Source organism: Phascolarctos cinereus, unplaced genomic scaffold (genome assembly GCF_003287225.1).
Source record: "Phascolarctos cinereus isolate Bilbo 61053 unplaced genomic scaffold, phaCin_HiC Scaffold_3;HRSCAF=262, whole genome shotgun sequence".
Classification (NCBI taxonomy): Eukaryota; Metazoa; Chordata; class Mammalia; order Diprotodontia; family Phascolarctidae; genus Phascolarctos; species Phascolarctos cinereus.
Window position 1 is genome coordinate 44,751,151 of NW_027555736.1, and position 27,257 is coordinate 44,778,407.

A 27,257-nucleotide genomic window follows, 5' to 3' on the forward strand; every position below is an offset into this window, starting at 1 on the left:
GCCCACATTCTCGCTCACAGAGAAACAAAGACAAAGGAGACACAAAGTAAAGGGGGTGGGGGGCAGGGAAGAAGCATTAACACCTGGGAGGAATCAGGAAAATCCTCATGTATGAGGTGGTGGGAACTGGGGAAGTCAGGGATTCTAAACGGAGGAAATGAGGAGGGTCTGCATTCCGGATATGGGGACAGACAGCCTGTGAAAAGGCAAGGAGAGAGAAGATAGCAGGTCATGTGAGTGAACAGCAAGCAGGCAATGGGGAAGCACTGAAGATTCTTGAGGAGGGAAGAGATGTACTTAGTTCATTTTAGGCAGCACTGCAGTTTTGGAGCTGGGGTTGGGGGTGGAGACTTTTTTACACCCCCCTCCCCCCGCCCAGTCGACTGTTCTTTGTCCAACAGGGCAAGGTAGCCATTCCACAGCTAAAAGAAAGGAATGTTCCAAGTTTCCCTTGTAAAAGATGTTGGTACCTTTCAGGGAGGTGGTGCTGGGGAGGGGGCCAACCAGACCCTTCTGAGTTAGACCCTTCCCTAGAAGAGCAGCTCTGATCCTAAATCTACCACGCCATTCAGGCTGATCCATGAGGTGTCCTGATCAAGGAATTAAGCAAAGCTGCCCTGAATCACTGACCCAGGATGAACCCTGCACAACATGGACTTTTCCCTGACTTAGTCTGAAAACCAGCATCATCCAGGTTGGCAACATCCTTGGTGTACCCTTTGCTGCCCCTTTCTGCATTAGTGCAGACCATAGTCAAAGGGAGGCTGGTGGGCTTCCCTAGTGCAGAAGTATTAGTGCTAGCCCCACAGCATGGGGTCTGAGGGGCTGCCCTAGCTTGTCCATGGTAAAGGACTCTGTCCTGATACCCTTACCTTTCTATCCAGCTCTCACTTCTCTGGGGTCTCCAGGAAGCCATGGGCCTTCCTCTCTTAAACATAGCCTACTGTTTTCAGTATTCACTGACATGTCTAACTTATTTATGAAACTCTTACAGGCCAAGGATCAGACTCTTACCAGGCAAATTATATTTTTGACAGATGTGTGGAGGCAGAAAACAAGGGTTCAAATTCCACTCTGGTGCTTGTTACCTGTCTGATCTTAGGCAAATCATTTAACTCCTCAGGCCTTCAGTTTCTTCATCTATAAATGAGGAGAGTGGAAAAGACAGTCTCTGAGGTCCCTTTCAGCTCTAGGTCTCTAATACTATGAGGCTGGACTGGAGACAGGGGAGAATGAGAGCAGGAAGACAAATGAGGAAAACACTGCAACATTTCAGGTACGAGGTTAAAGGGCCTGAACTGGAGCAGTGGCTGTGAGTGGAGAGTGCGGACACATGTGAGGAATGGTGTTTGCAGAAATGAAAAGATGTGACAATTAATGGATGTGAGAAGTGAAGGGAGGTGAGGATGTGACTGGAAAGATGGTGGTGCCTTCAAAAGAAGGAGGAAAAGTTCAGAGAAGTTAGGTCTGGGGGCCAACTAATGAGCTCTATTTTGGATAAGTTGAGTTGAAGATGCCTATAGAAATCCAGGTGGAAATCCAGCAAGAAGCTGATGACACAGGCCAGGAGCCAAAGAGAACTGAAAGCTCCCATGGGAGGCATAATATCACCAAGAAAGAGACCTAGAAAGAAGAGGCCTTAGCACAGCCACCAGGGTACAGCCATACTTTGATAACAGGACATGGAGGATGATCTAGCAAATAAAACAAAGAAGGACTAGTTGACAGTTAGAAAACCAGGAGAATACAGTGTCACAAAAACCAATGGAAGACAAAGTATCAGCGTTAAAAGCAGCAGCAAGGTCAAGATGGATGAAGACTGAGAAAAGGTTACTGGATTCAGCAATTAACAAATCACTGGTCAACCTGAAGAGTAGTTTCAGTAGAGTGTTGGGATGAGAAAGAAGATTTCATGTGGTTGAAAGTGAGTGGAAGGTAAGGAAGTGAAGGCAATGAGCACAGACAGTTGAAAAGGAGGACTCTAGGAATATAGCTTAAGGAGATGTCAGGGTCAAATGAAGGAATTTTTATTAAAAAATTTTTTTTTGTTATTCTCGGAGGCAGCATGACATGATGGAGGATAGTGTACTAGACTTGCAGTATGAAAGACCTGGGTTCAAATCCAACCCGACACTTACAAGCCATGTGACCTAGGGTACTCTAGGCCTCTGTTTCCTTATCTGTAAAATGAAAGGTATTATGATCAAAATAAGGTAAACTGAGGCACAGAGTTCAGACCATGATCAATTTATTAGTAAAGTATAAATTTACTAATAAATAGGATCTTAGCTTCCCCAGCTAATCCAAGACCTCAAGTGAGGGGGACAGCTCTCTTTCATACTTTTGTGAAGTACAGAACAAAGAACAGGACTTCATAGGCAGGGAACAAGTTATGATTGATTAAAAGAGCTCGACATCATGGATAGCGAAATTAACATGATTTGTTACAGAGCTGAGGAGTGGGGGACAATATGATTGGTTGGAAATTGGGGATGAAGGGCTACCAAAGCCCTCTCCTTCCCTTCTGTGACTAAGAAATGTTTATTGTTTGAGTACACCCGCAGAGTTAGAGACAGTGGACCAGACTTCTTTGGACAGCAAATCAAACATCCTTGAAGGATGGCTTGGTGGTGTAAAGATACTAGACAAGATTCCCTTGAAGCAAGAACAGAACAGTGATTAGCAGGAGAACTAGATTCTAAACTTAACTCATTATAGGCCAGTTGAACTTGTTACACGACAAAATCAATTAATTGTAAATAGGATCAATTAAAAACAGATGCAGAATCAATCTGATCATTTCAAGGTTCTTTTCAGCTCTAAAGCTGTGATCCTAGGAACTTGATAAACAGTGCCACATACCAAAAACAGAGAAAAATGTGTTCTTCTAAACGAAGATTTCTAAGACTGGGAAAAACCCTAGCACATTTGTAGGCAAGAGGGAAGGAGCTAGTAGATTAGAAGAGAATGAAGATTAACAAGATGAGACCACTGACAGGGCATGCTCCTAAAAGATACAGGAGAGGGATGGGATTATGCGAACAAATAAAGGGATCGGCTTTGGGCCATTCTTTTTTCTCAGACTAGAGTAATGGGAGATAACAAAGATGGAGCCTGAAGTATGGTACATGAGAGAAGAGGAAGCTCATTTTCTCAGTAGAGGGCAAAGTAGTCTCCTGCTAAGAGAGAGGGGGCCTGAGAAGTACCCACAGAAAGCCAAAGAATAGAACTGCTACAAAGCAGTGTCAGCACAGTTGATATTTCAGCAGTTGTGAGATTTCCTTCCTTTTAGTAACTCTTAGGAATGGAGGACACAGATGAGGGAGGAGGGGATGATGAAGGAACCTAAGCTTAGCATCTAGGACATAAGGTCAATAAAATCAAGCATAGAATATGGGGTGTAGCTAAACATACTAAATGTTCTCCCTCCCACTCAATCCCTCTTTTATAAATATTAGAAGAAAAAATTTTCTCACTAGCTTTGTCTGAAGCGTTTGGACTAATCTGAAAGAAAAACCTTATTGCTCTTTCTTTAATTATAAATTTCAAAAATAACCTGCCCTAAATTTTTTCCTCCCCTTACCAAAGACCTAACCACTTCCTTTGAGGCAAAAAGTTTGGGAGGAACTTGGTATTCTCTTTTGATAGGATTTGGGGGTGGGAGAAGGGAGGGAGTGAACAGGCAAGGAACCCTACACTGATTCACTCAAGATCAGCGTTCTCTTACCTCCATATGAAAAAGAGAATCTTCTGAGTGGCTGAAAAGGGAAGGAATAGTTTTAGGAAAATGGTTCTCCCATACTGCAAACTGTTAACTGAACTGCTGACTAAAATCTTAATTCACATTCAATCTTGACAGTGGAATTTATATTGACTGTCTGGGAAAGCTGTAAGTTGTAACTCCACAAAACCTGCAGGAGACTTCCAAGGGCACTGTGATAGTTTAGACTTTTCTTTAGGCAGAAAGGTGCTTGGAATTGTTTAATCTAAAATGAATAAAAATAAAAATAGTTTCTGGCAGGATTATGCCTAATATGGAGTACAGAATTATCTTTCACAGAGGAAAGTGAGAGCAGAGCAGGGAAAATGGGACTTGGAGAACAGGGAGTAAAGAGACTGAAGATGGCAGAATTTAAAATGCCTTTTTAAATTTAGATCTAATTCCAGCAAATCTTCATGATTTTAAGATTCTCTAAGACAAGAGTTCTTAGTCCAAGATCCATGAACTTGTTTTTTTTTAAAAAATATTTTGTTAAATGTATTTCAAGATATTGTTCTCCTTTGTAATCCTATGTATTTTATTTTATGGTATTTTTTTTTTTGTGAGGCAATTGGGGTTAAGTGACTTGCCCAGGATCACAATCCACTGTGCCATCTAGCTGTCCCTATGTATTTTATTTTATGAAACGATTCTGAGTGATCCATAGGTTTCATAGACTACCAAAACAGAGTTTGTGAAATAAAAAAGGTTAAAAACTTTTGCTTCAAAAAAAGAAGTTTTTTTCCCTTTCTGATTACTTTGTATCTGAACACCGGCAAAAATTGTAGCTAATGCCTGCCAAGCTTTTCAAATGAAAATTAAGCTGCTAAAAATCACAGTTTGGAAATAGTCCAAAATGATAACTGATGTCAAAAGCAAAGGATTTGGCTTTCCTGAAGTAATAATAATAACACAACAATAATAGCTAACATTTATATAGTGCTGTGTGCCAGGCATTGTGCTAATCTCCTCCCTTGATTCTCACAACCACCCCGGGAATTAAGTGCTATTATTCTCAAAATTTTACAAATGAGGAAACTGAGGCAGTCAAAGGTTAAGTGACTTGCCTAGGATTATACAGATTTAAACTCAGGTCTTCTTGACTCCAGGTTAGGGGCTCTATCCATTGCACCACCTAGGTGCCTTAGTGATTATTTGTCTGTTACATTCAATCCTTCTCAATCTTTGATTTTTAAAAAAAATTCAAATTAATCCTCATCCATTTAATTCAACAAACCTTTATTAAACACTTAATCTATGTAAGACTCTAGACTAGGTCCTAGGTATACCTAGGCGAAATAAGGCACAGGTTTTGCTCTTGAGACAGGTCAAGTGAATGGAACAAGACTTGTACACAAACAGTATTGGCAAGAGGCAGAGTGTGAAAAAGACAAAATAGGTGTCCAGACCAAATACTATGAGAAATCTAAGTAGAGAGATTATCCAGGAAGGCTGCATGAAAGAGTCAGTATTTGAGTTGGGCCTTCAAAGGAAGGGCTTTGACAAGTAGAAGGAAGGAGGTCGAGTCCACTGCAAACACAGGGGATCAGTATGAACAAAGGCATGGAGAAGGCAGAGAAATGAAGAATGAAGGGATAGAAAAGAGTCTACCTTCATTTCAACACAGCCAATTATGGCTTGTTTATGAAGGACACTACTATAAAAAGAGGTCAGAAAAGTCAGCCAGACTGCAATGATGGAGAGGCTTTAATGCCAGGGTAAGTTCATTTCATTTGGGGAGCTATGGCATCAGGAGATAATGCTGTTCTTGTAAACTAGATAAGTATCTGTTAGGGTTATTGTAAAGAGCAGTTTTTCTGGTTGGCGACGGTTTGGAATAAATGACCTTTAACCTCTAAGCCTAGAGCTATGCTACAGGAAGAAAATAACAACAGCAGTAGTGAAGATGAGTTGGAGAGGATACTGGAACTAGAGGGATCAGTTAGGAAGCGTTACAACAGTCTAGGCAAGAAATGATGCTTGAATTAAAGTAGTGGCCGTGGAAATGAAAGAGTGAATGGAAATGCAATATTATGGATTTAACAACTGATTTGAAGGTGAATGAATTGGAGGGTGAACGAATGATCAAAGATGTCTTCAAGGTCTTAAGTATGGCTCACTGAAAGACTGGTGATACACTATATCAACAGAAGTACAGAACTGAGACAGAACAAATTTAATAGTAGGGGGAACATGTGATTTCACTTTGGGATGATACACACCAAGTCTGACACGTGCAAGATATTAAGGTGGAAGCTATCCAGTAGATAGATGGAAACAGAAGCCTGACACCAAGGAGGACTTGAGAATAGATCAGTCTGGGAGTATTCGTTGAGAGATAACAAGAGAAGTCTATTATTTAGCCTTCTATCTTCCAAGCTGACCACATCCACATCCTCCATGTTATTTCTTCACAGTGAAATGAATCATTTAAAGCTTTGTGGGGGTAAGGATTGTTATGTTTTTTCTTTTTATCCCTAGCACCTAGAACAATGTCATACATACTACATGCTTTCAAGTACTTGTTGTGTTGAACTGAACTGGTACTTTAAAAAAGTTATTCTAAACTTAATAATAATAGCAAGCAGGTATGGCACCTACTATGTGCCAGGCACTGTGCTAAGCACTTTATAAAGATTATCTCATTTGATTAAATATCAACAAATAGTCAAATATTCATAGGTGATAAAGAATAAAACCTGACATAAAATCCTTATTCTTTTCTCTCACTCTCTGCCTTATTCCTTTTTACCAAGGTTCATTCAGATAAAGAGAAATCAGAAAGAAAAAAGCAACTCCATCTTTTAAAGCAGGAATTCCTCTCCTTTTTGTCACAGGCCCCTTTGCCAAGCAGTCAGGTGAAACTTATGGACCCTACCTCAGAATGATGTTTTAAAACATACAAAACACATAAGAATACAAAGAAAAACAATTACACTGATATATATGTATAGCTATCAAAATATTTTATATATAGTTATCAAACTATTTTTATAGTTAATATAGTTATCAAAAATATATAGTTATATAACTGACATATAAGTTATCAAAATATTTTTAAAAACAACTTCATAGATTATAAGTTAAGATCCTCTGTTACAATGGATCTTAAAATCACAAGAATTTGCTGGGGATGATACAGATTCAAAATGGGAGGGAAGATTTCCCAACACACGTACCTATTTAAAAATTCTGATTTAGAAGGGGACTTGATAGAAAAAGTACCTAGTCATACTCCTTCACTGAGGCCCAGAGAAATCCAAAGTTACACAGCAAGTCAGTGGAGGGAAGGGGAACTAGAACTCTGGCCATCTGACTCTCACTTTACTATCTTTCCTACTACTCGTAGTAATAATAACTAAGTGTACAACCCTCCATTTGAAATGACTAGCTTTTGAAATGACAATGACCAGGGGAGGATACAAAAAAGGGGGTGGGAGAGGATAGGGGGAATCATATAACTAAAAAATCTGAAGTCAAAATGATAAAGTGAGTGGCAGTATGATGTCAGCACTAGCCATCAGGAAACCAGAAATTAGACTAAAGGATCTCTGAGTTAATTTCTAGCTCTAATATTTTGTAATTCGAATGAGGAACTTGCCCTAGTCTCAGAGAAAATCTGACATAAACAATCTCTTTTCAACAAAAGGTAAGATGACTTTCACAAAAAGCAAATTCCCAAAATGCCAGGACAGTAATGTTTCTTTGTTTTCCAAAGAGAAATATACATTGCTCCAGAAGGCACCAAAAAAAATAACAAACTTCTATCTATCCAACCCTAATCACATCAAGAAGCTGTTATCTGGCGGAGCCAAGATGGCAGAGTGAAAGCAGCAACTTGCTTGAGCTCTCCCCCAAACCCCTCCAAATACCTATAAAAATGGCTCTAAACAAGTTCTAAGGCAGCAGAACCCATAAAAAGACAGAGTGAAACAAATTTCCAGCCCAAGACAACATGGATGATTGATCAGAAAGGCATATTGTGCTGGGTTGGGAGTGGAGCACAGCACAGCGCGGCATGGGCGCGTAGGCCGCAGTGAACCTGGAGCAGGCCTCAGAGGACTGAATCTCGGGCAGCTGTGGCGGTTTCCAGACTCCTCAATCCACAAATGCCAAACACAACTTAGACGGTCAGTGGGAAAAGTCTGTTTCTGCAATGCTGAGAGAAGAAGGCGGGGTCTTAGCTCCAGTTCCCTAAGAACTCGACCCTGGGAAAAAAATGGTCATTCAGTGAAATAGAGGACTTTCAAGCATTCTTGATGAAAAGACCAGAGCTGAACAGAAAATCTGACTTTGAAATACACAACTCAAGTGGAACATGAAGAGGTAAACAGGAAAGAGAAATCATAAGAGACTTATTAAGATTGAACTGTTTACATTCCTGCATGGAAAGATGATATTTAGAACTTATGAGACCTTTGTCAGTATTAGGGTAGTTGGAGGAAAAAAATTATATATATGTATAGGTAGACAGACAGACAGATAGATAGACAGACAGATAGATAGATAGAGGGCACAGGGTGAGTTGAAGATTAAGGGGCCATATCTGAAGAATAAAATTAAGGGATGAGAGAGGATTACATTTGGAGAAGAAGAAAGGGAGAGGTAGAATGGGGTAAATTATCTCACAAAAAAAAAACAGAAAAGAAAATGCTCTTACAGTGGAGGGGAAATGGGGGAAGGTGAGAGGGAATGAGTGAATCTTATTCTCATAGGATTTGGCTTAAGGAGGGAATAACATACACATTCAATTGGGTAAAGAAATCTGTCTTACCTTACAGGAAAACAGGGTGAGATGGGGACAAGAGAGCAGGGGGATAATAAAGAGGAGGGCAGATTGGGAAAGGGGGTAATCAGAAGCAAATACTTCTGAGGAGGGACAGGGTCAAAAGAAAGAATAGAATAAATGGGAGGGCAGGATAGGATTAAGGGAAATAGAGTTAGTTTTTCACAACATGTCTACTATGGAAGTGTTTTGCATAACTGCACATATATAACCTATATTGAGTTGCTTGCCTTTTCAATGAGGGTGAGTGGGGAGGGAGGGAGGGAGAAGATTTGAAGCCTAAAGTTTTAAAAACATATGTTTAAAAAAAAGTTTTCACATGCTACTGGAAAATAAATACAGGAAATGGGTACAGAAGTCTGTCCTGCCCTACAGGAAAATAGAAGGGGAAGGGGATAAGAGAAGGGGGGAAGAGATAGAAGAGAGGACAGACTAGGGGGAAGGGATATTCAGAATGCATGACATCTTGGGGTGGGGGAGGGTTGCGATGGGGTGAAAATTTGAAACTCAAAATCTTGTGGAAGTAAATATTGAAAACTGAAAATAAATAAATTTATATTTAAAAAAAAAAAGAAGCTCTCATCCAAAGACTGCACAAGGGGGAAAATGCCCTAAAAACCAAGAAAATAAAATATTGTGGGATCTAGAGTTAGAAAGATCTAGGGATTATTGGGCCCAACTCTTTCATTTTTCTTTTCTTTTTTTTTTTGGCTAGGCAATGGGGTTAAGTGACTTGCATAGGGTCACACAGCTGGTAAATATCAAGTCTGATGCCGGATTTGAACTCAGATCCTCCTCACTCCAGGGCTGGTGCTCTATCCACTGTGCCATACAGCTGCCTCTATTTGGGGTTTTCTTGGCAAAGATCCTGGAGTGGTTTGCCATTTCCCTCTCCAGATTATTTTACAGATGAGGAAACTGAGGCAAACAGAGTTAAGTGACTTGCCCAGGGTCACACAGCTAGTAAGTATCAAGTGTTTGGTTTGAGGCCAGATTTGAACTCAGGTCCTCCTGACTCCAGGGCCAGTGCTCTGTTCACTGTGCCACCTAGCTGCCCCCTCTTTCATTTTTCACGAGGAAACTAAAGCCAAAGGAGGTAATGTGAGTCACATACGTTCACCAGACCAGGAATGGATGAGGCAGGATTTGAATGCAGCTGAATCAGCCTAGTGCCACAGGGCATGACCATCCCTAAATGCCCAGTTTTCACAACCATAACAAAGCATCTCCTGTCCTAACTCATCCCTGGTTCCTCTCTTTCCAGTTTCCAGGAAGGACACACAACTACAGTCACAAGTTGCAGAGCACACACTTTAAAAGCAGTCTTATTCCTGAAGGAGAAGGCTCCACGGAGTCACCCTTATTTACAAAGAGACTTTTATAAGCTGTTGTCAGTTACAATAAGGTCAGAAGGGGTTAAAACCCGAGTTTTGGTATCATGTGTATGTGGGGGAATTTAATAGATGAGCCGGAAATCTATCAATACACATCTTTAAAACAGAAATTACCTACCTTGTAACATACTAAGAAGCTGAATCAGGAAAGCCAATGGAAAGACAGCAATGGCATTTATAAGAGATATAGGCACACATCTTGGAACTGGCTTCTTTATAAGGGTATCAAGTATTACAAATAAGGCCTGAGGTCAAGAGACATGAGGCATCTTTCTAGTACTAAGTGGGTGGTGACCATTCACCCAAACAACTCAAAAGAAGAACAGACCTGGGCTCCTGGGAGGGTGGATGCGATTTGGGAGATGTTGTGAAAAGCCTGCTCATCACTGAAGAAGCGCTCAGCAGCTGCTCCCTTGCCCATGAAATGAACGAAGGCTTCTTTAAGATCTTCTCCTGAATGTAAGACTCTATGATCTTCTCCATTACCAGGACTGAGGCCAAGTGCTTGTAAGAGTTTCACTCCTGAGAGGACTACATCCACACAGGCATTGACTCTGAGAAAAAGAAAAAGATGTTGCAAAAAGAACTATAATACCTAATATTTGAAAGTATTACAAAAGGGAAGCATTTTTAAAAGCTCTTTTTCATATTTAGAAGACTTGAGAAGGACCAGACTCTTGGACTTTACTTACAGTACATATATAGCCACCTATTAATTGTAACTGGGAAGACATTACTTTCTCTCAGCATTTACTCTATGTATCGAAACGCATAAATCTCCTTGCTACCCTGGAAAACTTATAGCCTCCCCCTCCCCCCGGCCACATCTGGTGACTGCCTCTCCTAGACTGCTTTTTAGGAAAGCACCATGTTGCACCTCACTCCCAACTCTCCTGCCATCTCCTTTTTGGGTGGAGAAGACCCTTTTTCCCTGGGGACCTTTTCTGCCCTCTACGATCCCCCTGCTCTTCCAGTTCTGAAACCAGTGGATGGGATGTATCAATCGCCTACCCAAAGGTGCCATGCACCATCACAGTAACTTTCCTACAGAGCCCCGCCCCTGGCCAACACTCCCCTTGGTGTCCTGTCTCCCTCATTAGAATGTAAGCACTGTGATGATGGGGATTGTTCTTGCTCTTATAGCTGCATCTCTGGCACTTGGCACATATGAAGCACTTTTCCATTTATCCAAATCCCCTCAATTTGGGACAAGTTTTTGTAATAATCACACAGAACACTAAAGGAGGTCCTCCGCATAAATGAACTTAACACTTGAGACATTTCTGAGAAATTCATTCCACACTGGCTGAGGGCCTACTACATGCAAGGGAATGTGCTATCCCACTATGGGCAATATAAGGACAACAAGGCCAGAGATCTAAAGCGGGGACAGACTATAGAGAAATCTGCTGATACCATCCCTTCATTTTCCAGGGGTGGCAGAAGAAGCCTAGAGAAGGGTAAATAACTTGCCCCAGTCACACAAACAGCTGATCCACAATTCACGCCCAGGCACTCTGACTTCAGATTCTGTTCTCTTTCCATGACGCCAACAACTGACGCAGAAGTGCTGCATTTTTCTGAACACCAAAAGCCAAACATTCAAGATCCTCATTAACTTACTATGGTCAGAAACCCACAAATTCCAAGTTGCACAGCCTGTCCAATTTCAGTTTCTACAGACCTTCTGCTTCCTTTTCAAAAACAAAGATTTAATTATGACATCTGCCAAAGCGTCCCTCACCTCCCTCCACCCTGGGATTGGTACTGCATCTTCTCTAATGGAGTTAACAGTGTACCTGCCCAACAGGAATCTGAAAATGCCTAGGAAGCACTGAGAAGGCTAAATCTCTCAACTTAGACAACTTAGTAATCAGTATAACCACATTTCACAGGCTTTAATCAAGTTTTATAGGTTGAAACACTAAGAAAGTGTAAACTCACTAATAAAAAAGGGCTGAAGGATTTGTTAAAAAGATATTGTAGCTATTTAGGTATCTATGTCCCTCCCTACTTAAAAAAAAAAGTTGCTTTTTTGGGAGACTAACTGGATAGCTCTTCCTTGCCCCCAAAATTAAAACATTTTTAAAAGCTTCCTCATCCAATCTTTTTTCTGACTACTCCTCATTACGCAACCTCTCATTCCATCATACTGGTCTCCTTACTGTCCCACAAGCATATCACAGTAATTCCTGTCCCCCACCTCTTCATCCCCTCCAACATCCTTTTTGCCTATTACAATTTAACTATCCCCTTTAACGCTAAACCCTGCTTCACTTTCACTTTAATATAAAATTAAGGGACTCTGTATAGGCAATAGGCAAGACAAAGTTTATATAAGGCAGTGTCTCTGTGTTTGGGCCAGGGATATGTAAATAACCAGAATGCATAATAATACTATAATCAATTCAGAAAATTACAACAAACATCACGGATGAGGCAGTACACTCCTTGTCCCCAGGGAGAAAATGTAGAGACAATGACAAAGCCTCCCTTCAAAGATCAAATACAATTGCAACTAGATAAGTTAGTACAGGAGAATTTTAGGTGAAGAGCACTAATTTCTAGGGCAGGTGTTCTTAACCCGGGCTCTATGAATTTGTTTTTAAAAACTATTTTTAACAACATTTAATCTTATGTATTTTCTTTTATGCATTTAAAAACATGATTCTGAGCAGTCTACAGACTTCCCTAGAATGCCAAAGGGGCCCATGACACAAAAAGTGGCTAAGAACCCCTGAGAGGGGAATCAGGAAAGATTTCTTCTAGAAGGTGCTACCACTACCACCAGCTAGCCTTATTCCCTCAACTCTCCCAAATTCTTTTTATCTTTTCCCTCCCTCCCTCCCCTGCTTCCTTCCCATGAAGTGTTCTTAAGTGTTAGCTCTTTTCAAATGGCTTCACTTACCTTTTTTCAAAAATTTTTTGGCAAGGCAATTGGAGTGAAGTGACTTGCCCAGAGTCACACAGCTAGTGAGTGTTGTGTCTGGGGCCACATTTGAACTCCGGGTCCTCCTGACTCCAGGACCAACGCTCTATCCACTGTGCCAACTAGCTGCCCCCATGCTTCACTTACCTTCTCCTAGTCTCCTGCTACTAACTCCTTGAGGGCAAAGATCGGGGCTTTTAATACTCAGTTCTTCTGAGCAGCTAATACAGAGCTGAGTGCAGTAAAGACTGCTTTCAAAAAAAACCACTGCCAACAGGGGCTATCATATATATGTGTAATCTTTGTATTTGTGTCCAGGACAGAGCATCATACACCGTTAAGTCCTCAAGAAGGACCAATTAAAATCTTGGGCTCACTGATTTGGCTCTCTCCATCTCACAGGGGAGCACAGGGATGAAATGACAGAAAGATTCATCTACACTTCTTACAAACATCTCACCTCCCACTCATTAGTCAATTCTTTTCGATCTATCTTCTAAACACAACTCTCTCCCAATCAATGCTTTTTCTCAGTTTTCATTCTACTTGGTTCCTGGAGCTTTTGATACTCATGACTACTCTCTCACAGACACAAACTCTGGTGGCTTGAAATTACCCCCCCCCCCAAACTACCAATACTCTCTCAATGGCTAAGTCTAATGGACTCTTCTCAATCCTGATCTCTCCTAGATGACTTTGCAGCTTTTGAAACAATTGCTTGCCTCCTTCTGGATGCTCTCTCCACTAGGTTTTCCTGACATTGTTCTCTCCTGGTTCTCCTTTCTGTGCCACCTCTTCATCCTTGGTTTCCATGCACATCCATTAACTGTGAGTGTCCTCCAAGGTTCGGTCTTGAGCTCTCTTCTCCTTTCACTCCATATAATCTCACTTGATCTCATCATCTCTCATGGGTCCAATTATCATCTCTACACAGATGATCCCTAGATCTGTCAAGGGCACCACAATCCTCCCAGTCACCTAGACTCACAACTTCAGGTTCATCCTTGATTCAACACTCACTCACATCAAATATACAATTTGTTGCTAAATCTTGTAGTTTTACACTATCTCTCATAGAGATCTCCTTTTTTCCACTCATTTTAATTCCATTCAACAAATATTAAGTGCCTATTATAAGCAAGGCACTGTAAGGAAGAGTCTTTGCTCTCAAGGACCTTACTATCTAAAGGGTACAGTTACACAACTCCAGCTCAGGCCCTCCAGCTTCAGTCTCTTGCCAGACTACTGAAAGAGCCTCTTGGTTGGTCTCCCTGGCTCCACGTCTCTCCTCATGCCAACCCAGCCTCCACTTGGATAACAATGGGATTTCCTAAAGACTAAATCTGAGCCTGTCAACTCTCCTGCTCAAGAAGCTCCAGGATTCAATAGAAGGTTCTCTGTTTGGCATTGAAAGCTTTCCATTCCCTTCCTACCTTTCCAATCTTCTCACACCTGATTTCCCCTGCACATGATCCAGCTACCCTTGCTTACTGAGTCTTTGCACTGGCTGACCCCCCCCCCATCCCTTAATTTCCCTGGCTTCCTTCAAGACTCAATTCATACCCAACCTTCCCCAAGAGTCATTCAGTGTCCCTCCAGTTGCTAGTGCCTTCCCCTTTTGGATTACCTTTACCTACTTTGCATAGAAACTGCCTGTACATACTTATTTACATGCTATTACCCACCTAGAATGTAAGCTCCTAGAAGACAGGGATCCCGTACCCCTCTACACTTTCTATGTATCACCAGTGCTTAACACAGTGCTTGGCACACAGTGCGAGCTTAAAAATAGCTGCTTACTGCCTGGCTTCAGTAAAACATTACTGTCTTGCTTCTCCTTCTGTCTGACTCCTTTCTCAGTCTCCCTTGCTAGAGACAGTCACAATTCCACCCAGCCACTAAGACTGACACAGACTCTATTCTCTCACTCTTTCCTCTGGTTAAATTATCATCTCTTGTCAAATCTCTTTATGTAAGTCTCACTGAACTCCAACACCACCATATCACTAAATGCCAGCTAGACATTTCTACATGAAATGTCTGGTGACCATCCCAAACTCAATGTGATTTTTTTTATAGATGAAAAAACTAAGTTAAGCAATTTATATAAGGTCACACAATTATTAAGTGACAGCTGCGACCAAAACTCAGTCTTCTAACTTAAGTCCAGGACTCTTTCCAATATACCATTTTGCCCCTCCCCAAACTCATCATTTTGATTAATTAACTTCTGTATTCTCAGCATATCTGATGGCAAGGCTTATGGTACATGATGTGGGATATAAAATATGGCTTTCTTCATACAAATCCTTTATACTGCTCTCGTATTAGGGGGCTTCAATATCTATACTAAACCCTCTTTTGAATACCCTAAGTTCCAAGTTTTTCAATGTACTCAGTGACCACAACCTGCTTCTTCACTCTAGCTCTGCTACACAAAGCCAATGTATATCTGAAGGAGGACTTGAACCAAGGTCTTCCTGATTCCAAGGCCAGCTCTCCCCACTACACCATAGCTGCTTCTTCAAAGCAGGTCAGGCCCAACCCAGTCTCCAAAATTTATACAATTCAACAATTAAGGCAAACACTATGGATGAAAAGATGAAAACACTAGAGTCCCCACCCTCAAAAGGCTTACAGTTTAATAGAAGAATGGGAGTTGTATGTGACATTTATCCACACAGGGTAGGACAGATTAGGGAAAACTGCTCTAGAAAAACTTGAGGAGAAAAGTTCTCTTTCACCAGACCACAAAGCTACAAGAGACCTCACAGGTGATCTGATCTAACTTCCTCATTTTACAGATGAGAAAACAGATTCAGGAGGTGAATAACTTGCCCAAGGTCACAAAGATTTTTGGATCAGAACCTGCACCCCCTGACTCCAAATCTAGAGCTCTTCATAATGTGCAGCCCTGCCTCTTCTGTCATTCAATACTTTCTCAAAGTACCAAGAATAACAAGAACCTACACATAATGGCAATTTCCATGCTGACCCAGGAACCAGTGGCAGTCAAACAAGTCTATGCCAATGAGGTTCCCTACCAGCTTCCTGAGGAACACCTTGGGGTGGCTGAGATAAGTCCTGTCTTAAAGTCAGCAAGACCTGGATTCATGTTCTTCCTGGCATCTTAGCTGTGTTGAGGAAAAGTTACTTAACCTCTCAGAGTTCCCAGATAATTCTGAAATTAAATTATCATTAATTGCAGATCACAGAGGGAAGCACAGTAGGTAACACAGATTCAGACACCTCTCTCCAACCTACCCCTCCAAAAAATACAATGCACTTTCCTTACAACTCTGTGAACAAAGTAGTAGAATATTATCTCCATTTTACAGACAAAGAAAGTGAGGTGCAGAGAGCTTAAGACTTAAAGCCAGATCTTGGCTAAAAGGATGGGTGTGGGATGATACGTTAAGATAAAGCAGGCCAGAAGTGAAGGACAGTCTCAATAGCTTTTATTTTGTCAGTAAAGCAAGATCTGACCAATAAGTATTTCTAATGACACTTCTGAATGATAAATAGCATGGAAGCTAATTTATAACACCTGAGGCCAGCTCAGTAATCCTGTCTAGAAGGCAGTTTACTTACGTATCTAGAAGCATATTCACAGTAAATATAAATGCTATGACCCTATCCCACTTCAATCATGACAGTTAAACTTCCACCAGTATATATAAAAGATTTCTAAGCACTAAGGTACTATATAACACAGACAGTGGTATAACTGAAGGATAGGAAATTGTGTCTGCAAGGGAAATGGAAATTACAAAAGGCTTTCCTTGTCACAGTAGTGTGGGAGGCAAGCAGTAACATTTTAACAGGATTTTATAGAATCAGAGAATCACATAATTTCCAAGTTGTGATTAGGAATGTCAGTGACTCAGTACTCCAACTGGTACCCAAAAGAAATCCATACTACTTGCTTACTACAACATAGCTGTTTGTTCGTTTTTGAAGAGGACTAGTGACATTACAGGGTGATGTCTTGACTTGTGGGTAAATTGGATTTAAGTGAGGCAGAGTTGCACAAAGTTGTCAGCCTCTCTCTTTTCCAGAATAACAGGTCAGTGGCAAGACAAAAGTCAGGATGACTAGTAGCAGGATGCAGTGGATGACCCTGGAGTCTTTGATGAATAAGCAAGTTCTACAGCACCTGCTTCAGCAGCCTTTGGGCCTTGGAACAAATTATTCTCATCTGCCCATTCCAAAATGGAAGTCTTCACATGCCTGGGGTAGACAATCCCCTAAATCACCAGTGGGTTTGTGGCCCATCAATTACTCACAGCCTGGTGTAACTTGCCTGTTTGCTGGGGTATGGGCACTGACCATGCTCCTTGGAGCCACAGGTAAGAATCCGGTGAAGGTGACACTAAAGGAGTATGGGCAGGCTCAGCAGCCCTCACCCCAGAGATGCTGGCCTTGCCTCAACATCCCATATACACTATAACGTTACCCAACAACTTATTTCACTTTCTTGAAAACCTCTAATGAAGACAAAGCCATTCCACTTTTGGACAGCTCTAATTGGTAGGATTTTTTCCCACTGACAGTCTCAAGTCTAAATTTTGCCTCCTTGTAATTTCCATCCATTATCAAAATGTTAATTCCTGGCTCTACCTGGCTCCCCTCCAAATATCTGAAGTCAATTATGTGGTCTCCCCGTCTTTGTTTCCCAGATTATACACATTCAGTTCTTTCAAGTGATCCCTGTATGACATGGATTCAAGTTCCTTTACAAGCTCTGGTGCTCTCCTGTGGACTCACTCCAGCTTATCAATGTCCCTTAATTATGACACCCAAAACTGAACACAATCCTCCCCACAGTCTCACTAGGGTAGACTCTCGAGGGACTATCACTCCTCTTATTTGTGAAAGTTATGTCTCTGTTAAGGAAGCCCAAGTAATGCTGACTCATTTTGAGTCTGTCATAACCCCCAGATCTTTTCTCAAACTCCCACCTAATTTGCCCCCCCCTTTTGAAGCTGATTTTTTACATTTCTAAGTGTTTTATTTTTCTCCTTTTTGGGCAAAGAGAAATAAATTTGCCTTTATCTTCCTGTAAAATGAAGTTTATCCTTCCCGAAAAGCACAGGATCACAGGTAATCCCCCAAACCAAAGTGCACAGCTGGTATAGGACTGCTGCCCATCTACAGCTGAAACTAGAAAGGGTGCTTGGCAGAAGCAAGATGGGTCTCACAGCTCTGGATGCCCACGGTGCCCCATCTCTGATGTGTGGTCACCCAAATGGCCAAAGCCTTCACGCTCACCACTAAGCCATACCCCCCCCAACACACGTACGCGCTCACCCTCAGTTACCATTCACAGACTTACCCCCTCCTACAACACACACTCAATCTCCCATCACACACAATCAGCTCTCCAAGGCCCCGCCCCCAATGTCTCCCACAGTGACCAGACCGAATGACACCCCCTGCGGGGGGTCCGGGGGCAGATGTGCCGGCGGGGAGGGGCGCTTCCTGCACTCCCCCCAGGCTGGGGGGCAGGGCGGTGACGGCCGGCGGGAGGCTTCGGGCCCGTGCCCCTCCTCCAGCGGTCAGATAAGTTGGGGGTCCCGCGCCGGCCCGCCGCACTCACCCCACGGCCACGCGGCTCCACGGCCGCGCTGGGCGCACGATGAGCGCTTCCCAGGCCGCCGCCAGCCGGCCCTCGGCGGAGGTTCCCCCGGGCGACGACGTCCAGAGCACGGGGCCCCAGAGCGCACGCAGCACCGAGCCGGGCAGCTCGGGCTGCACCAGCAGCACGCAGCCCACGGCCAGCGCCAGGAAGCCCGCGCACGCCGGCCCGCTCCACACGGCCATGACGGCGGCGGCACCCGGCGCTCCTCAGTCAGGCTGGCGGCCCGGAGCGACGCTTCCGCATCCTGCCGGCGCGCCCCCAAGTCATCGCGCGCTGCGCCATCACGCACGCCACGTCAGCGTCCGAGGCCGCCGCCCGCGCGCGCCCCCTCGCGGCTGCTGTCCGTAGTTGTTCGGCGGCACACGGAGGGAGGAAGGCCGGCTGGAATCCCCTCGTCCCCGGGCCGGCCTGGCCGCGTCCCTCGGAGCCCGCGTCTTCTCCGCTCTAAATGGGGCCCCTGCAAGGGCTGTGAGAGGCGTAGCATCCTAGGTGGTCAGCAAGTGCAGACTTCTCCTGTCGCAGATGGGGAAACTGAGGCCCAGGGAAGTCATCAGTGTAAGGGGGGGCGGTGGCCGAGCCTTCCTCGGCTCTGACCTCTGACCCTGCCGACCCTCTCTCCCGGGGCTGCTTCGGCGACCCCCCACCGGCATCGATTGAGCTCCTACGGCGTGCACGAGACTCGTTCCTCCCCAGAGCTTGGAGTCTACGCGCGGGATGCCCACGCGCCCACGCGGGATGGGCCGGGAAACGGGCCAATTAGCGGCCCCCCCCACCCGTGCCCTAGTGATGCTGCCGGGGGAGTGTCCGATCCGTAGATTACAATGTGATGTGCGCGACACCTTAATCCGTTATTGTAACATTAGCGGTGCTACTTGTTAACATTTCTGCGGTGCGGGCTGTGTGCCGGGCGCTGCACTGAACGCCTCACGATTCGTAGTGGAGCCTCACGACGACCCCTGGAGGTAGTGGCCATTATTATCCCCATTTTACAGAAGAGCAAACAGGTTAAGTGACTTGCCCAGGGTCTCACAGCTAGGAAGTATGTGAAGTCATATTTGAACTCAGGTCTTCCAGACTCCACTTCCAGGGCCATATCCACTAAGCTGTCTAGATGGTAATATATTCATACATAAAATGTATTATTAACTTTATATAGATATTTGTAAATACATAAATATATATGATATGAATATGCAAATACGTATTATATATAATATATATAAATCTATTTATAAATATATATTAAAATTAATTATCTGTTACTGTTATATATATATGCATAGAAAAATTATTTTGGCAGAAATATATTACACACATATATATGTGTGTGTGTGTATATATATATGTATATATATATATATATATATTTAAAAATTTCTAGATATAACTATCCCCCATTAGGATGTAAGCTCCTTGAGGACAGGACTATGCATAATGCCTGGCACGTTAGATGCTCAGTCAATACTTGTTGATTCATCAGTTAATGGATGGCTTTTATTTTTTATATCTAAAGGTGTGTGCTTGTCCACCAATCACATCTCTCTCAGCTCCAGGCTACACGTATTTGGCAAATTCTCCTTCAGTCTTTTCCAGCTGTGTCTTATTGAATCACCTTTAAGCAAGTCATTAGTGTAGAAACTCCAGGAGTTCTCGACCTGGGGGCCAGTGAACTTGTTTATTATTATTTCTTTAGCTTAATTTCAATAGAATTGGTTTTCTTTACAATCCTCTGTATTTTATTTCATGCACTCAAAGATATTATTCTGAGGCGTGTCTATGGGCGTCAGCCAAAGGCCAAAGAGATTCATGACACTCAGAAAATAAATCTTGCTTTAGAAACTTGTTCATTGAAGTGGCCACGTAGAGCGTATTAACATCAAAGCAGTGTGTGCATTTGGCCACTAGGTGGCGCGGTGGCTAGAGCCGGGAGCCTGGAATCAGGAAGACCTGAGAGCATATCTAGCTTCAGACAGTTACTTGGCTGTGTGACCCAGGGCAAGTCACGTCAGTTCTGTTTCCTTCAGTTTCTTCAATTGTAAAATGGGGATAATAATAGCACCTACCTTGTTATGAAGAAGAATGAGGATAATATTTGTAAGCGCTAAGCACCCGGCACATAGTAGATATGTCAAAGTAACAAATGCTAATTATTATTATTCCAGCCACAGCTTTCATTCCGTTCCTGATCCAGACCCCCAACCAGAAGGAGAAAAACATTCCAGGGCTGCTGGCAGGGTCTATGGTTGCTAGGTCGCCTGGTGCTCTTAAGGCATCTTGGGGAAGCAGCTCTCCATGGCAGAGAGCTTCTGGCAGAGCTCCCACTATTATTCAAGCATTAGGTGAGCATCTTAAATTAAGGCAGCAAGTTATTGCCATGCTACAGTTTATTTCAAAAGGCGCTATGCCAGATATTTCTTGAAAAGTATAGATCCTGTATTAATATGGCACCTACATGCATATTTTTAGCATCCAAAGTAGAGGAATTTGGAGTTTTTCAAATACAAGGTTGATTTCTGCTGCTGCTTTTGTATGGCATCATCCTTATAGACCTTTGCTCCAGTAAGTGCAGGACATGGACCAAGAAGCCACGTTGCTTCCGCTTGCACAGAGGATAGTCAACGATACCTGCAGAACAGATCTTTGCCTGGTGTATCCTCCTTTTGTGAGAGCTTTAGCTTGCCTATGTGTAGCCTGTGTTGTACAACAGAAAGCTGCTCGATAGTGGTTTGCAGAGCTTTCTGTTGATATGGGGAGGATTTTGGAAATAATGAGGGTTATTTTAAAATTATACGAGCAATGGAAGAGTTTTGATGAAAGAAAAGAGATGGCGACTCTCCTTAGTAAGATGCCTAAGCCGAAAGCACCTCCAGACAGTGAAGGAGAACAGGGTCCAAATGGAAGTCAGAATTCTAGCCCCAGCCAGGCTTCAAACATTCCGAGGACCTTCAGAGGTGACTCTTTGGAATAAGATGATGTGTTTTTGCTATGCTAAAGAAGTGAACGGATTTCAATAATGTCTTCAGTGGAACACAAATGAGAAGAAATAGCTTGTTTCTGTCAAGCGTTTTGGGAACTGTTTTTTTATTTTTGCAAAATAGTTTAAATAGCTTTCTTTTAAGTTTTTTGTTCACTTTGGCTCTAGAAAAAATTAAGATCCTTTTGAATGCAGACATTTCTGTATGTTAAAGTACAAACAGATAGCTACAAATAGATATTTCAAATTGAATAGCTATTTGTTTGCCTTTAGATTAAAATTACAATTATTAAATTTGGGATTAAGGGAGGGAAAGTTTAAAGTAACCAGGAAACATGGTACATAATTTAAGAATCTTTTTAGTCTTTGAAAGAAGGTGGTGCATCAACTATTCAATACCTGAGAATTCTCTTCTTAAATTATTAAAAACAATTCTTAAAGAATGAAATCCATTAAATCCTGATTTTGCTAGTTTCACTGACATTTTCAGGGAAAAAACTAAGTACCTATTCATATAAGACATACTTTGTTCAGTAGTTTCTTACCATAAGAAATAGTTGCCCAGCTTTGCAGAAAGGTGCAGTATGTACAGTGTACTTTCACAATTTTTAATGTCATGTGATTTCCTTAACCATTTTGAAAGCTGGGAAAACTTTTTTAAAAATCTGTATGTAAATTATTTGCAAGTAATAATGTAATCAGGTATTTTGGACGTAAAACGATGGTTGAGAAAATCCACAATATCCTTGACAAAATTTATAAAAGTTCATTTTATTTTTTTATGGGAAATTAATTCATTTTATCTAAAAAGGCATCTACTTTTAGGTTTTGCTTTTTGTTTTTCACGAAGGATTTAAATTACTTACAACAGGTTTTCCTGAGCCAGGAACCCAATCAGGTTTCAAGTCAGTTTGATACTGGCCTTTATTAATTCTAAGCTAAGTGTGAGACTTTAGAGAAAGTGTTGTCAGTGAGACTGCTGACTGTGGAACTCAATAATAATTTTCTTCAGGAGGGTGGTATATAGGACATTAATGTACAACTTATGGATTTTAACATTTTATAAACAATTTATGGTCAATAGATTATAAAATTAAATGTTGACTTTCTAGTATAAATTTGCAACAATAAAAGCAGGTTCTTCAGCTAAAGAAAACAAAAACAAAAACATTCCAGGATCTCAGGTCCTGGTACTCCAGCTGGGACCTGAGCAAAGAGCAGTTCACTCGATAGCAGGTATGAGCCAGACCCTCAGGGCACCAGGGATCTTGTTGAGCTCACCTTTCCCTGGCTCCTACATTGATTTTCTTCCTCCTTTGAGATCTGATGTGGCCATTGAGCTCTATCTCTGTGTCTTTATGTTGTTGTTCAGTTGTTTTCAGTCATGTCCAACTCTTTGTGACCCCATTTGGGATTTTCCTGGCAAAGATGCTGGAGTGGGTTGCCATTTCCTTCTCCAGCTCATTTGATAGATGAGGAAACTGAGGCAAACAGGGTTATATGACTTGTCCAGGGTCACACAGCCAAGTAATTGTCTGAGGCTGGATTTGAACTCAGGTCTTCTTGACCCCAGGGCTAGCACTCTATCCACTGCTGTCAATCTCCCTTCAAAGGTAAAAGGCAGGAGAGACTCAAGGCCCCCCCACCATTGCCTGCCCTCCCTATCCCAGCATCCTCTCTTTCAAATCACCTGTCCCTATCTCTTGTCATATGTGCCAGTGTGTTCTGAACCCTGGGCATGCCCATCAGTGATGGGCTGGAAGAGGTCCCTTCCCTGAACCTGATACAATTACACGCTGATGAATAGAAAATACTAGTGCCACCTGTAGATGGTGACCAGAGCTGCCATGATAACAGTGCACACAGGGATTTGACAGAGCACAGAGCATGGTGTTCGGGAGAGGCAGCGTGCTGCACGGAAGAGCACTCTGGCTTTGGAGTCCGGAGATCTGGGTGTGAATCTTGGTCGTTGCCTGTGCAACCTTAGACAAGTCACTCAGTCCATCTGGGCTTCAGGTCCTTGGCCTATAAAATTAGTGGGTTGAACTGAGGAAGGTGGGGTGGGAAGGGAATAGGTATTTATTAAGTGCCAGCTGGGTGGCAGCACTGTGGAAAGCACTTTGCAAATTATCGTATTCTCACCTCATTCATCGTTCTCAAGTTACCATCCCATAACCTGGTAGTAGCAGGACTGGTAGCAGTCATAGCAGCCCCATACTCATGTCCTCCAGAGGAGGTGGGTACAGCTGCCTTCTGTTGCTACCCCCTCAGTTGCTCACTCACCACAGTCTGCCTTTCCCCAAAGCCCCCATAGGGTTAAGGGCCAGTACTCTGAGTGAGAGTCATTCCTGTCACCACTCAATTGAATTCTACCTACAGAAGAACTGTTCTCAGCCCTCTGCCTCCACCACTGACGCCCTCCCCTCACCTAACTGAGATTTTGAGGAGCTTTTGGCTACTTATGAATCTGCTGGCCACAAACCCAATCAGCTGGTCAATTCCTGGTAACCCTGCTGGGCGTTCGTGGCCACACGGACACTCTGTTGTGGAGTTCCAGCCAAGGAGGAATATTGGACATCCTGGTCTGTCAGTCCTGCCAGGGATAATTCCCTCAGTCAGTGCAGACGTGATGGATTAGGAGACGCCATCATACCTTTTGGAATTATCTGGCCACACTTTTTGACCTGGAATTATCTAGCTATTGACAAAGTTACAGACACAAGCAGAAAACTCCTGGCATGTGTTCCTGAGTAATCTCTGCTATTCAGTTGGCATCTCCAGTTGCTCTGCCTGCCTGGGTTTGTTACCCAAATCCACAGTGCTGTTGGATCAGATGCAGCTGACCACACTGATGTCTGCTTGCTGGCCCCTTGCCCAGTCATTCTTTCCTATGATCTCCTGATGATGCCTGTGTGCTACAGCAAATGCTGGCTGTGTGTGTGGTCTGTTTGAGGGAGAGGTGCAAAGGGGGATTCTGGAGCTCATAAAATTCATTATCTTTTTTTCTGCTTTCTCTTTCCAGGGCTTAGAACTCAAAAGGACCCCAGGCATCATCTAGGTCAGCCTTCTTCCTTTTCCCTAACTCTGGGCCAACTGGCACATACCCTAAAGAGGAGGGGAGTAAGTGGAATGGGATTTCTTGGAAAGTTGTGGGTTCCCCCTTATGTGAGGTCTTCAAGCAGGGAATTGATAACTACTTGTCTGAGACCTGAGAGGGGAGTCTCCTTGCGGTATGGGCTACACAAGTCGAGACTTCCAATTCTGAAATTGATGAACAATACTATGGCACCACTACCACGTAGTTACTTGGTTGCACACACAGGTACATATGTGTCAGCACAGGAGAATGGCTATTTCTAGTTAAATATATAGGCTCCAGAATCAGGAGCGACTTAAAAGACTTAGAAGGGTCATTTACCATCGTGCGGGAGCAAAACTATTCCCTGTCTCACCACATTCAGCCAGCCCCTTTATGCTTTGCACTTACAGTCTCTTAACTTGAGAGCCCTTCAGTCCATCACATTCTATAATGCTGTGACCAGAGGTGTCTGTGCCCCGGATGTTGTAAGTGTCCTTTCCAGCACTTCATGGATTTACCAAGACACATTCTTTTCAGGTCTCCTCTGTGTCAGGAGGCAGAGGTGAGGAGGGAGAGTACCCCAGGTATGAGGGACAGCCAGTGACAATGCACAGAGTCAAAAGATGTAGTGTCTTATTCGAGGAAATGCAAGGACACTGGTGTGGCTGGATCATAGAGTATAAGGAAGTTAGTAAGATGTAAGAATGAAGAGATCTCTGTAGCCTTGAGGACCATTCCCTGACCCTCCCAGACCACCAAATCAGAGACCTTTGGACTTGAGATTTTCTGTGGCTATTGTCAGCATCTTCAAACCTCTGACTGCCACAGTTTCTTGAACCCTGGCATAAGACTGCTTGAGAGAATAAGCCAGGGCTACAAAGGTTGTTATTGAGAGTACAGCCATTGTTGACTTTGTGATAAGGCATCATCAAGATTCTCTTTGTCTTAAGGACTATAGCAGCCTTCACAGTATTTCATTCCACAAGATTCTCCCCAGGGCCACACAGGAAACAGGGGATATGGCACAGAACAGCAAAATCTACCGGTAGCCAAATCCCCTAGAGGTATGCTGCTGCTACTCCCAGATGGCTCCTCTGACTCTCTTCTTCTTACCAACAACAAAGAGCAGCTCTGCAGAATGAGGGTCAGATTTCAGCTCATTCTGCTTTTATGACGTGGCTTCAGATAACCTCAGAGGAAGGGGGAGGTTGGCGCCCTCATCAGGATTATTAGCAGCAGCCCCTGCTTCTCCTCATTGCAGATCTGTGGCCCTGGTTCTTGGCTGTGATAGTGGTCACTTCTCCTACTGATGGTGGTGGCGAGCTATTTTCCTTGCTTTGTTACTGTGTTGCATTTGTTTATTTTGTGCGCAGTGCAGACAGGAGGCCCCTTGAGAAACATGTACGTTGGGATTCAATGTGCTTAAAATGAGGGTGAGAGAGATATTAAGGCTCCAGAGGTCTATGTTTTGGCATGTGGCTTCAGAACACAGGTTTTCAAATGCAAGAGTTGTGGGGTGTGTAGTGTTTGTAGACACCCTCCCCCGACTCCAGCTGCTAATGCATGCCTCTTCTTTCTCCCCACAAATGACCTTGTATTTTCTTTGTATACATTATCTATATGCTTATGTGAGCACATGCGGTCTCCCTTGGGTAGAATGCAAGGTCTGTGACAATAGTGGCCGTTTCATTTTTACCTTGGTATTCCCAGTGCCCAGCACGGTACCTAATATACACTGGGTGCTTAATCATACTTGCAGATTGATTCATTTTTCAGGGTGAGGAGATCTGTTTAGGTACCTGGAACTTCTCAGGCAGTTCATCAATCAATAAACAGTAAAGGAACCTCCTCGATCCCAGGATTGGAGAACTTAGAGTTAAAAGAGGGATAACGTAGTCAAATTCTCACTTAGAAAGGAAAATACTACAGAATGCACTTGATTGAAGTTTCTTTAAGTTTGGCTGACAAAAGTTTCTTTGTCACAACGAGACGTACCAGAAGACTTGGGCTACTTAATTTGTGCCCAGTTCTCCCAGAAAAGCAATTCTCTGGAGGGGAATCCGCCAGAATAGAGACTGATGCTTTTCTTTCATCGGTTGAGGATGGAACTTGTGATCACAGGTTCTTGGGCAAGCAGAAGGTGTTAATGAGTATTTCCAGGAGTGACAGGAAGGTGCTACATAGCACCTCTGCTTTTGCATCTATTAAAAAAAATTTTTTTGAAAGGGGACTCCCTGATTTCAATTCAAATGAATAAACATTTATTAAGCACCTACTGTGGACAAAGGCTTTGTGTTCAGGGAGGGAGACAGAGAGGACTGCTTGTCCTCCAGTGCTTTGTGGTCCTGAAACTGCAATAAGATCCCCTTCAACAGACATTTTCCTCATCTTGGGTAGGTGGATTATGCATGTGCACTGAGGCATAAAGTCCTATTGATGCAACCAGGCCTGTGAAGAAAGGTTCAAGGCCCTTGATTTATTGAGCTTGGAGAGAGAGGTCTGTGAGATCATTTCACAGTGGTCATCAATCGCAGACCCCTTTTTCAAAGCATAGCAGCTACGTAGGCTGCTTCTCCTTTTCGGATGAGGCGATATTCATTTAAGCTATAGCATGGTAGGCTAGGTATAGGGAAGGCCACCCAGACAACACTTTGAAAATTGGAATGGATTTTTAAGGAAGGGGTCTCTGTTTTT

At 43.0% G+C, this 27,257-nt stretch overlaps 1 protein-coding gene, 1 long non-coding RNA gene and 1 pseudogene across 5 annotated transcripts in view; 2 read left to right on the forward strand and 1 right to left on the reverse strand.

Moving 5' to 3' along the window:
• Positions 1-18,765, reverse strand: part of ADPGK (ADP dependent glucokinase) — a 44,940-nt gene extending 26,175 nt beyond the window's left edge. For 2 of the 4 annotated variants that reach the window (XM_020994455.2, XM_020994454.2), the window contains exons 1-2: positions 18,469-18,763; positions 10,269-10,494 (exon numbers count right to left, since the gene is read on the reverse strand). In XM_020994455.2, coding sequence (XP_020850114.1) covers positions 10,269-10,494; positions 18,469-18,692 — 450 coding nt within the window. In that variant the 5' untranslated portion in view covers positions 18,693-18,763. Of the gene's footprint in view, positions 1-10,268; positions 10,495-18,468 lie in introns of all 4 variants that reach the window. The other 2 variants (XM_078150790.1, XM_078150791.1) reach the window with 2 other exon arrangements.
• Positions 18,766-18,789: 24 nt separating this feature from the next.
• LOC144456254 (uncharacterized) lies at positions 18,790-25,012 on the forward strand. The gene is made up of 3 exons (XR_013485177.1): positions 18,790-19,472; positions 20,673-20,849; positions 24,507-25,012. It is a non-coding gene; the product is annotated as an uncharacterized LOC144456254 (long non-coding RNA).
• Positions 20,899-22,191, forward strand: LOC110213954 (cyclin-C pseudogene; annotated as a pseudogene).
• Positions 25,013-27,257: the final 2,245 nt, after the last annotated feature.